Source organism: Orycteropus afer, unplaced genomic scaffold (genome assembly GCF_000298275.1).
Source record: "Orycteropus afer afer isolate SDZICR_OR568_19922 unplaced genomic scaffold, OryAfe1.0 scaffold00392, whole genome shotgun sequence".
Lineage (NCBI taxonomy): Eukaryota > Metazoa > Chordata > Mammalia > Tubulidentata > Orycteropodidae > Orycteropus > Orycteropus afer.
The window spans coordinates 3,076,040-3,088,186 of record NW_006921979.1 but is presented as its reverse complement, the minus strand read 5'-3'; the positions used below and the strand labels follow the sequence as shown (position 1 = coordinate 3,088,186).

The window sequence follows — 12,147 nt, the reverse complement described above, 5'->3', positions numbered from 1 at the left end:
CACAATCTTCACTATACTTGCAGCCACTTTGTCAATCCACTTTGTTGAGGGTCTTCCCCTTCTCTGCTGACCCTCCACTTTGCAAACCATAATATCCTTCCCCAGGGAATGGTCCCTTCTGATAACATGACCAAAGTAGGTGAGATGAAATCTGGCCATTCTCACTTCCAAGGAGCATTCTTGCTGCACTTCTTCCAGGGCAGATTTGTTCATTCTTCCAGCAGTCCATGGTATTTTCAATAACCTTCAGCAACATCACAATTCAAATGCATCAACTCTTCTGCTGTCTTCCTTATTCACTGTCCAGCTTTCACATGCATATGACGCAAAGGAAAATACTATGGCTTGGGTTAGGCACACCTTAGTCTTCAAAGTGATGTTTTTGCTCTTTAACACTTTAAAGAGATCTTTTGCAGCTGATCTGCCCAGTGAAATACAATGTCTGATTTCCTGACTGCTACCTTCCATGAAGTTGACTGTGGATCCAAGTAAAATGAAATCTTTGACTACTTCCATCTTTTCTCCATTTATCATGCTTATAGGTCCAGCTGTGAGCATTTTTGTTTTATGCTGAGGTGTAATCCATACTAAACACTGTATTCTTTGATCTTCATCATAAGTGCTTCAAGTCCTTTTCACTTTCAGTAAGCAAGGTTGTGTCATCTGCGTACCGCAGGTTGTTAATGGTTCTTCCTTCAATCCTGATGCTGCATTCTTCTTCTGTATAGTTCAGCTTCTCAGATCATTTGCTCAGTATACAAACTAAGTATGGTGAAAGGATACAGCCTGACACTCCTTTTCTTGATTTTAAGCCATACAGTATTCCCCTGTTCTGTTCAAATCAGTGCCTCTTGGTCTATGTACAGGTTCTTGATGAGCACAATTAAGCACTCTGGAGCTCCCATTCTTTGTAATGTTATCCATCATTTGTTATTATCCACACAATCTAATGTCTTTGAATAGTAAGACACAAGTAAACAACTTTCTGTTTTTCTCTTTCAGCCAAGATCCATCTGACATCAGTAATGATATATCTCATTTCACTCCAAAATCTTTTTGGTAGGACAAATTCCCCCTCAAAATTTTTCTTCAGAAGTGTTTTGGTCATTCTTCCTTCTTTGCCACATACATTTCAAATTGTTTTTTCAAATCCAGGGGAAATGTTGGGATTTACTTTCAAGATGTACTGAATTTGTACATCAATTTGGAGAGAAATACCCTTTGTTTAGTAGGGTCTTCAATTTCTGTCTTAATGAGGAAAATCTTCTGAAGCCTTGAATGCCTACAAATATTCTTATTAAATATATTAAAATATTAAAATAACTATCAATCTCATATAACTATCTCATATTAAAATAACTATCAAGAAATAAAATTCTAGGTTCAAAGTTCTTTCCATGCTCAATCTCAGATTCCTGAGCTGGGCATGGTAATGATGGTTTCAATCATACCATTTATAAGCCTTTTGTCTGTGGTCTTTCACCCAGCTCACTCAGGGGAGTGACCTTTCTATAGATAAAGCTGCCCAAACCTCTGAAAACTGGACAAAATGGCATCTTCAGAAAACCAGCTTTCTCATACATTGCTGCTATGAATATAAATCAGTTCAACTTTTCTGGGGGAATTTTTGCAATGCAAACAAAAATCTTTTGTAATAAACATATCCCTTTATTCAACAACTCTACTTCTGGGCACCCAAATTTAGGAAAAAACCTAACAATATTTAAAGAGGTACGGTAAGGATACTCATCACAGTATTAATTTAAATAAATAATGTCCAAACATAATTAGTTACATTTTGTCAAAATTATAAAGTGATTAAGATGGTAAAGATGTATACCAACAAAGGAAAACTTTTAGTCAAAACCCAAGTAAGTCTATTTTTTTGTCTCAGATATATACTTATCTCAGTAGAAAATACCTAGAAACTAAGATTACTCTCCAAACATACAAACAGTAGCTCTCTCTGGATGGAGAGACTGAAGTGGTTTCTCGTTTCTTCTTTCTGCTTTTCTATACTTACTATATTTCTACAATGAGGCTCTTTTATAATTAATTTTAATAAATAGTTCCTCCTTATGGTATCAGTTTTACAACCTGGAACTTATAGGTAAGTGGTTTTATGATCTGTATACACTTTGCATGTACTACTCTTTCAACCTCACACCCTCAAACTCCCATGAGAACACATCAAACTCTTTATTTTCCATTATATCCTTTCTATGCTTTTTAAAGTGCTCAGCATACAGAAATACATTATTTGTTCAAGAATGCATCTCTGGGGTAAAATGTGACTATCTTCCACCTACTACATTTAACATATAACCGTAATAAAGTAGTTCTTTAAATTACAGAGAGAATAATAATTAAACCAGTAACTTTCAAAAATTTTTACAGTAGAAATCTTTCTTCATTCTTTTTTTCAAAGCTCAATATATAAAAAGACAGGCAGTCTAGTGAGAGCGATCCACCCAACTTTCTTCTTTGCCTCTCACAGGTTGTTGCACAGTTTGAAAACTACTACATAGAATTCAGCTGACCATATATGGCACATCAGAGGTAGAAGAAAAAGCAAAACCACATTTAATCTAACATGTATTTATTTAGCTCTTCTTTCAACTATAAATTACAATCACTAGTACACCTGTAATTTTTCTTTATAATGTGTTCAACTACAGAATAAGCAAACACAGCATAGGTCAGTTTAAAACAAATCACAGTACTTCTTAGTGTAATTTTCTAAAGAGTGAAAAAGTCTTGGGCCCACTTCTTGGAAATAAATATCAAGTAATCATAAAAATATTCAGCTATTCTCCAGTTATTCAGGGAGGTTCAAGCATGTTTCCAGGCACAGAGAGCATCAGAGTTCCTCTTTGAAATATCCCAGCTTTGCCAATGACATCTCTTTTCTCAACTGCATAACTTCCCAAAACATCTGATCAACTATACAAACAGAAGAGAGAAATATGTAAAACATAAAAGAAGTACTATCAATTATTTCTAATCTCTTGCACTGAAAGTTTAAGATCAGCTAAAAAACAACTGAGCAGCATTTCCTCATGATGTACCTAATGCCTAGATAGTCGAGATTTTTCACACAAACTTTTCCTGGACTTATGAGTATCCCAGTTTTATCAATCAGCAATATTAATGCAGTTTTATAACAACTATTTGTTAGATACATCAATGACTGAAACTTTAGGCCAAGAGAAGGTAAAAGTTGTCCCTTGTAAATGTTAATGCTGTTACCTTCATAAATAATTACATTCAATGTTCAATTATTAAAGAGTTTATTATCTAACTTACAGATCTTCTTGCTCTAGTTTGCTGTATCTTAGCCATTTCACTCTTCATTAACACTAACAGAGAGTGAGTAAAAACAAACGGAAAACAAAAAGAGAGTCAACAACTCAGTCACATTCTTTGTGAGTAGTATTAAGGAAAGGTTTTGTGTATGACTCCAATTGTAAATAAAAGTATGTGTTGAGGATGATCAGTAAATTTCAATGATTTTTAAGTGAATTTTTTTTATAAGCCCAATATAAATGGAAAGAAGTTAGCTCTACATTTCAGACAATAAAAAGTATTCATCTGACATACGATCAGATAGACTGATTTGGATCAGTGGTTCACAACCAGGGGAGATTTTGCCCCCAGGGTACATGTGGCAATGTCTGGTGGCATTTCTGGGTGTCATATCTAGGGGGTTGCTACTGGCATCTATTGAGTACAAGGCCAGGAATATTGCTAAGCATCCTACAACGAACAAGGCAGCCCCCACAACAAAAAATTATCCAGCAAAAAAATGTCAATAAGGCCAAGTTGGAGAAGCTCTGCTGTAGATTTAAACCTGACACTGTTGAGTTGATTTCCACTGAAAGCAACCCTATAGGACAGAGTAGAACCGCCCCATAGGATTTCCAAGACTGTACTTTTTACAGAAGCAGATTGCCTCATATTTCTCCTGCTGAGTGAGTGGTGGGTTCAATCCTTAGACTTTTTAGCTGGGAGCCAAGCACTTAACCACTATGTCATGAGGACTCCTTCACATTAGACGGATCTGCCCTTAAATTCCTTCTGGTACATGCCATAAACAGTAAATAAAATTTAAGTTAGTAATATTTATTTATTGCAAATTCACACAATATATGATGTGTACCAAATACTGTGGATTAGAAGTGTGACAGAAACTAGAGAAGATACCACTTTTATCACCATCACCTGGATCCATCATCATTCACTCTTTTTTTCAAAGCTCAATAGATAAAAAGACAGGCAGTCAAGGAAGTCCTGTCCACTCAACTTTCTTCTTTGCCTCTCACAAGTTGCTGTACAGTTTGAAAACTACTACATAGAATTCAGCTGACCATATATCCCATCAGAGGTAGAAGAAAAATCAAAACCATATTTAATCTAGCATGTATTTATTTAGCTTTCTTCCTATTTTCATAAAATAATCTTTCAGACTTCTCAACATAAATTTTTAATAAGGAAAATATGCTTAACAATTTAACTTAATAGAATCATCTGATTTTCAGTTTAAATTATATTATTGACAAACAGGTATTAAAAAATATTTCATTTTTAAAGTCATAAAAAGTATTACAATACAATTTAAAGACTACTTTTATGTTGAACAGCCACTTGAAATTCAATATTAATTGAAGTCAGATTTCATCCTTATTCACTATAAGATTCTAAGTAAGTATGAATGTTTTCAATGTACCAGAACTTGACAAAGGCTAAACTTAAGTCTTTATCAGCATGACTAATATTCCCACAGTCACTGGTTTACCTGGTTGAAAGATACGATACTACTAGCATTTAACGATAAGAACATAATCATAAAAATATTTTCAGTGGCTAAAAAAATACATAAATATGAAAATTCCCTGTAACTTAAAACACAAAATTGGCACAGGATTTGTTCCTAGTCCATCCTGCTATTTCTATTTTAAAACAATCACAAGTATTCAAGAAACACTGACTGGGAGCTGTCAGTCCATGTCAGTTTTTATGACATTCAGCTACAAAAACATCAGTAATCATAAAAGACTGTATTAAAAATATTAAAACACTTGCATGAGGTTGGCTGTCCTGGATATATCATCTGCATGTTTCTGCTGATTTAGAATACAGTAGTAATCTTTATTCCATTCAGAATTATCCTCATGACTGCTTTTTTAATTCACACGTGAAAGTAGAAAATATAGAAAAAATTTACTGTTAGCTCCCCTTCATGGTTTCCACCAACTGAAAAAATCTGACCACTTCTAAATCTTGCTCATTTTCATTTCTTAGACTAAATTCAGTGAGCTCTGCACTCTCCTGACATTTATCATCTGATTTATTATATACCCTGTAAGACTATTCCTGCATAAAATTAGAGTGAAATTATTCCAATAGAGGGAGTAAATAAAATATATTCTTTTAAAATACAGACATCTGTTCCCCAATTTTCTACATATTTTATTAGAACCATAAAAGTGATTCTCTGTTAAATGTACCAATAATAAAGTTTATTTGAGCATTACTACAATGTTCTAGACTTTTTGGTGAACTGCTTATAAATATTTGTAATGAATTAAAAGCACTCACCATCCTGCTGTTTCACAAGTCCCTGCTGAATATATCGAATGTAAGTAAAAAAGTTACATACAGAAGTGATCTAGGCCAAAGAAAAAATGTCATTATTAGTCCAATGTCTCATAACAAAATAAGCTATATTAAAATTCCACGCTAAGTTACTTACCCTATATCTGCAAAAAGGAGAAATGTAGTAATAGTTGCTTGAGTCTCCTAATTTAATTCTGTGTTTACATGACTTACTCTGGCCAGTAAGAGCACATTTTCTGTAAAATGATGAAAGATTTTAGTTTTGTAATATTAAGAGCATTTTGTTCCTACATGCTGTAGAAGCTGTGTATTCATTCAGTGAGACAACAAATATTCAAGAACCCACTATGTGCCGGGCGTCATTCTAGACACTAGGCTAACAAGACAGTATCCCTGCTCTTCTAGGTCTTATACTTGAGTATTATCTTAATACCGTAACATTAACTATGGTTTCAGAAGTATAAACTGATGTTTTAAATATCCTCTGAATTTGATTATGTAACTCTTAAATATTTACTTTAGTTTCTGTTTGTTACAATCCCCACTGATTAGACTTATGAAAACAAAATACTGAAAACTGCATTTTTTTCTAAGACAGAATTCTAAGCAATGAAGTTTGTAATTCAAAAGGAAACATATTTTCTGTTACTCATCCGTTAAGAAGTACAGCACAGGTGACACTGTTGGCCCCAGGGAAAGAGGTGTTATGTGTGTTTTAACTCTGCCCTATTTAGTAAGAAAATTACTGGCTTTCAGTTTTCCATTAGAATTTTAACTTCTTTTTCAGTTGAAAAAATCTTAATGATGATTGCTCAAGCCTCAAAATACATCACTGACAGAGTGCAGGATAATACCCTGCAGATAGGCTATTATTTTGTTCGGTGGTGGTTGTTGTTAGGTGCCACTGCGTCAGTTCCAACTCAAGCATATGTGCAACAGAACAAAACACTGCCTGGTGCCACGCCATCCTCACACCTGCTGCTATGCTTGAGCCCACTGTTGTAGCCACTGTACCAATCCATCTTGTTGAGGGTCATCTTTGTTGTTGACCCTCTACTTTATCAAGCATGATGTCCTTCTACAGGGACTGATCCCTCTTGATAACAGGTCCAAAGTAAGTGCAACAAAGTATCGTCATTCTTGTTTTGAAGGAGCATTATGGCTGTACTTCTTCTAAGACAGACTTGTTCATTCTTCTGGTAGTCCATGATATATTAAATATTCTTTGCCAACACTACAATTAAAAGGCATCAATTCCTGTTTAGTTTTATTTATTGTTCAATTTTCACATGCATATGAGTCAACTGAAAATACCACGACTTAGGTCAGGTTTACCTTAGTCCTCAAAGTGACATCTTTGCTTTGAAATACTTTGAAGTGGTCTTCTGCAGGAGATTTGCCCAGTGCAATGTATTGATTGATTTCCTGGCTGGTGCTTCTATGGGCATTGATTGTGGATCCAAGTAAGACGAAATTCTTGACAACTTCAATCTTTTCTTCATTTATCCAGATATTGCTCACTGGTCCAGTTGTAAGGAGTTCTATTTTCTTCATGTTAAGGTGTAATCCACACTGATGGCTGTAGTCTTTGATCTTCATCAGTAAGTGCTTCAAGTCTTCTTCACTTTCAGCAAGCAAGGCTGTATCATTTGCATATTACAGGTTGTTAACGAGTCTTCCTCCAATCCTGATGCTATGTTCCTCTTCGCATAGTTCAGCTTCTTGGATTATCAGCATATAGATTAAATAAGTATGGTGAAAGAATATAACCCTGATACACACCTTTCCTGGTTTTAAACCATGCAATATCCCTTTGTTCTCTTCAAATGACCACCTCTTGGTCTATGTTCAGGTTCTTCATGAGCACTAATTAAGTGTTCTGGAATTCCTATTCTTGGCAATATTATCCATCATTTGTTATGATCCACACAGTCCAATGCCTTTGCATACTCAATAAAACACAAGTAAACATCTCTCTGGTATGCTCTGCTTTCTGCCAAGATCCACATCCTCTTCGGAATCCAACTTGGATTTCTGGCAGTTCTCTGTCAATGTACTGCTATGAACATTTTAAATTATCTTCAGCAAAATGTTACTTGTATGTAATACTAATGATATTGCTCAATAAATTCTTCTGCTGGATCACCTTTCTTTGGAATAGACACTATAAATATGTATCTCTTGCAGTCAGTTGGCCAGGTAGCTGTCTTTCGAATCTCTTGGCATAGACGACTGAGTGCTTCCAGTGCTGCACTTGTTTGCTGAAGCATCTCAATTCTTATTCCAATTAAATATCAATTCCTGGAGGCTTGTTTTTCATTAGTGCCTTCAATGCAGCTTGGATATCTTCCTTTACATCAGTTCTTGATCATATGCTACGCTCTCAAATAGTTAAATGTCAACCAACTCCTTTTGTTAGTGACTCAGTATATTTCTTCCATTTTCTTTTGATGCTTCCTGAATTATTTACTACTCTGTCCATAGAATCATTTAATATTGCAAACTTGAGGCTTGAATTTTTTCTTTAGTTCTTTCAGCTTAAGAAATGTTTAGCATATTCCTCCTTTTTTGTTTTCTGACTCCAAGTCTTTACACACTTCATTATGATACTAACTTTGTCTTCTCAAGCCATCCTTTGAAATCTTGTTAGTTCTTTTTTCTCCCATTGGTTTTAGCTAATCTATGTTCAAAAGCATGTTTCAGAGTCTCTTCTGACATTTTGGTCCTTTCTTTCTTTCCTGTCCTTTAATGACCTTTTGCTTTCTTCATGTATGATATATTCTTGATGTCATCCCACAACTTGTCCGGTCTTTGGTCACTGGTGTTCAATGCATCAAATTTATTCTTCATATGGTCTCTAAATTCAGGTGGAATATACTTAAGGTTGCACTTTGGCTCTCTCGTTTTTCCTTCAGCTTCAACCTGAACTTGCATTTGAGCAACTTATGGTCTGTTCTGCAGTGGGCCCCTGGCCTTGATATAACTGATGATATTGAGCTTCTTCATTGTCTCTTTCCACATATGAAGTCAATTTGATTCACGTGTATTCCAACTGGTGAGGTCCATGTGTGTAGCTGGCATTAATGTTGTTGAAAAATGCAATGAGTAAGTTTGTTGGTCTTACAAAATTCTATCATGAGATCTGTAGCATTATTTCTATCATCAAAGCCGTATTTTCCAGCTACTAATCCTTCCTCATTTCTAACTTTCACATTCCAATCACCAGTAGTTATTAATGCAACTTGACTGCATGTTTAATCAGTATCAGACTGCATACGCTAGTAAAAATCTTAAATTTGTCTTTGGCATTAATGGCTGGTGCATAAATTTGAATAGCAGTTGTATTAACTAGTCTTACCTGTATGTGTGTAGATATTATCCTATCACTGACAGCATTGTATTTCAAGACAGATCTTGAAATGTACTTTTGACAATGAATGTATCATTCATCTCTGATGTGTCATGTCTACCATAGGAGACCATATGATTTTCCAATTCAAAATGGTCCTATCAGTTCATTTTAACTCATTAACGCCTAGGGTATTGATCTTTATTCATTCCATTTCATTGATGACAACCACTTTTTCTAGATTCATACCTCGTACAACCCACATTGCAATTAGTAATGGTTGTTTGCAGGTGTTTCTTCTCATTTCTGTTGGTTTATATGCATTTAATGTGGCATCTAAGACTAAGAACTACAAAGGAATAAGCCACCTTATAAAAATACTGAATCTTAACAATCATATAAAGAATATGCCTTTAGACAAACCAAAATCTAAAGTCTGTTATGAGGGCTTTCTGGCTGGGATCAGGCTGTAAGCCTCTTGTGGCACTTGTCTGCACACAGAAGGCATTCAATGATTGCTGATTTATTGATAGGGAGCCTGTCATTTTACTGATGAAGTAAGATAAAGTGGGCATGTCTATCAGGCAACCTGAACGGCACCCCTCCTAAACTAGGAGCTTGGTTCATACCAAGCTACCACTTCATCACTGTAAAATTAACATAGCTTTAAGTAAAAGACGTATTTAAAAAAAAAAAGGAAAATGTGTATTTAAAACAGGGTAATTCTGGGGGTGGTAGTTCAAATCACAAAAGAACACTTTAAGAAATTTTGCCTCAGTGTTCTTTCTTAGCACAGTCCTTTAATGATTTATAATAATATTGAAAAGAACTACTTGATCAAAACCAAACAAACTCACGGCCATTGAGTCAACTCTAACTCATAGTGAGCTGTGGTGGTGCAGTGTTTAAAGCATCTGACTGCTAACCAGAAGGCTGGCAGTTCAAACCCACTGGCCACTCCTTAGATTCTAGAAGACTGGACAATCTACTTGCAAAGAGATACCACCCTGGAAACCTAAAGAGGGGTCGCTATGAGTTGGGATTGGCTTGACCGCAGTGAGTGTGGTGTTTGATTAACTACTTGATAGAAGAGGATAGGAGATCAAAAAATTTAAGGTGCAAGTGTTGCGTATCTTTGGAACTTCCAAAAGTATAATTTACACAAAGTAAAAGTCAATTTGTATACTAGTCTTCTGGGAAAAGACACATCTGTTTGCCTATAATTCTAATTTTAAAAGCATTCTGCTAATGTGGTTTTAAACATCAGTTTTCAAAATTGGGGAGAAAAAAGTGTTCCTAAAATTATCTCATTTCTAAAGCTGTATGTTAACTGATAACATGCAATATATCTTCACTGGAACCAATATTCAATTCTAAATTTCTGACTATCAACTCCAATGTTGTGTGTGTGTGTGTGAGTAGATGAAATTTTGCAGAGCAAATTGGTTTTCCACTCAACAATTCACACACATTTTTTATGACATTTCCTGTAACCCCAAATGCAACAGCACTTTTTCCACTTCCTCCCATACCCACCACTTCCCTTTGTCTTCCTTCCCATCCCCTTCTGCCTTCCCAGCTCTGTCCCTTGACAAATGCTGCCCTCTTGATGCTGTAATGAGTGGATACGCTCCTGATATGTTCACCTTACAGGCCTACCTATCATTTGGCTGAAAGCTGAACTATGGGAGTTGAGTTCAGTTCCAAACTTGAAGGGTGTCTAATGACCATAATGTCAGGGGTTCCACCAATCTTATTTAGACCAGTAAACCTGGTCTTTTCTATCATTTTGAATTTTGTTCCACATTTTTCTCCCACTCTGTCCAGAACCTTCTATTATGATCCCTTTCAGAACAGTAAGCAGTGATAGCTTGGCACCATCTACTTCTTCTGCTCTCAGGGTTGTAAAGGCTAGGATTCACATGGTCCACTAGTCCTTTGAACTAATTGCTTCCTCATGTCTTTGATTTTCTTCACTATTCTTTGCTCCAGATGGGGAGACCAATAGTTGTACCTTCAATAGCTGCTCACATGCTCTTAAGATCTCAATTTGACAGTAACCCCCCCTAGGTTTCCAAGGCTATAAATCTTTATGGAAGTGCTGTTGTTGTTGTTAGATAACGTCAAGTCGGCTCTGACTCAAAGCAACCCTATGCAAAGCAGAATGAAACACTGCCCAGTCTTGCACTAGCTCCAAGATCCTGGCTATACTTGAGCCCATTGACAGTCACTGTGTCAATCCATCTTGTTGAGGACCTTCCCCTCTTTCGCCAACCCTCCACCTTACCAAGCATGACATCCTTCTCCAAAGAATGGGCCCTTTTTACAACATGACCAAAGTAGGTTAGACAAAGTCTGGCCATTCTTGCTTCCAAGGAGCATTCTGGCTGCACTTCCTGCAGGACATATTTGTTAGATCTTTTAGCAGTCCATGGTAGTTTCAGCATTCTTCACCAGCACCACAACTCAAAAGCATCAACTCTTCTTCAGTCTTCCTTACTCACTGTCCAGCTGTCACATGCATATGAGGCGACTGAAAATACCATGACTTGTGTCAAGCGCACCTTAGTCTTCAAGGAGATATCTTTACTCTTCAGCACTTGACAGAGATTCTTTGCAGCCGATATGCTCAGGGCTATACATCATCTGATATTCTGACTGCTGCTTCCATTGGCACTGATTTTACAACCAAGCAATGTGAAGTCTTGACAACTTCAATCTTCTCTCCATTTATTGTGATGCTGCTTATAGGTCCAGTTGTGAGGATTTTTGTTTTCTTTATACTGAGATGTAATCCATACTGCAGACCATATTCTTCAATTTTCATCAGTAAGTGCTTCAAGTCATCCTCACATTCAGCAAGCAAAGCTGTGTCATCAGTGTATCGCAGGTTATTAATGAGCCTTCCTTCAATCCTGATGCCACGTTCTTCTTAATATAGTCCAGCTTCTCAGATTATTTGCTCAACATACAGATTGAGTAAGTATGGTGAAAGGATACAACCTTGACGCACTTCCATCTTGATTTTAAACCATGCAGTGTCCCTGTGTTCTATTCAAATGACAGGCTCCTGGTCTATGTACAAGTTCCTCATGAGTACAATTAAGTGTTCTGGAATTCCCATTCTTCTCAATGTTACCCACAATTTGTTATGATCCACACAATCAAATGCTTTTCCATAG

General features: G+C 36.1%; 1 protein-coding gene across 1 annotated transcript in view; it reads right to left on the bottom strand.

Moving 5' to 3' along the window:
* Positions 1–2,860: 2,860 nt before the first annotated feature.
* The window catches only part of LOC103207733 (RAB3A interacting protein), a 75,893-nt gene continuing 66,606 nt past the window's right edge, over positions 2,861–12,147 (bottom strand). The window contains exons 8-10 of the mRNA XM_007953398.2: positions 5,753–5,852; positions 5,599–5,668; positions 2,861–2,943 (exon numbers count right to left, since the gene is read on the bottom strand). Coding sequence (XP_007951589.1) covers positions 2,861–2,943; positions 5,599–5,668; positions 5,753–5,852 — 253 coding nt within the window. The remainder of the gene's footprint in view (positions 2,944–5,598; positions 5,669–5,752; positions 5,853–12,147) is intronic.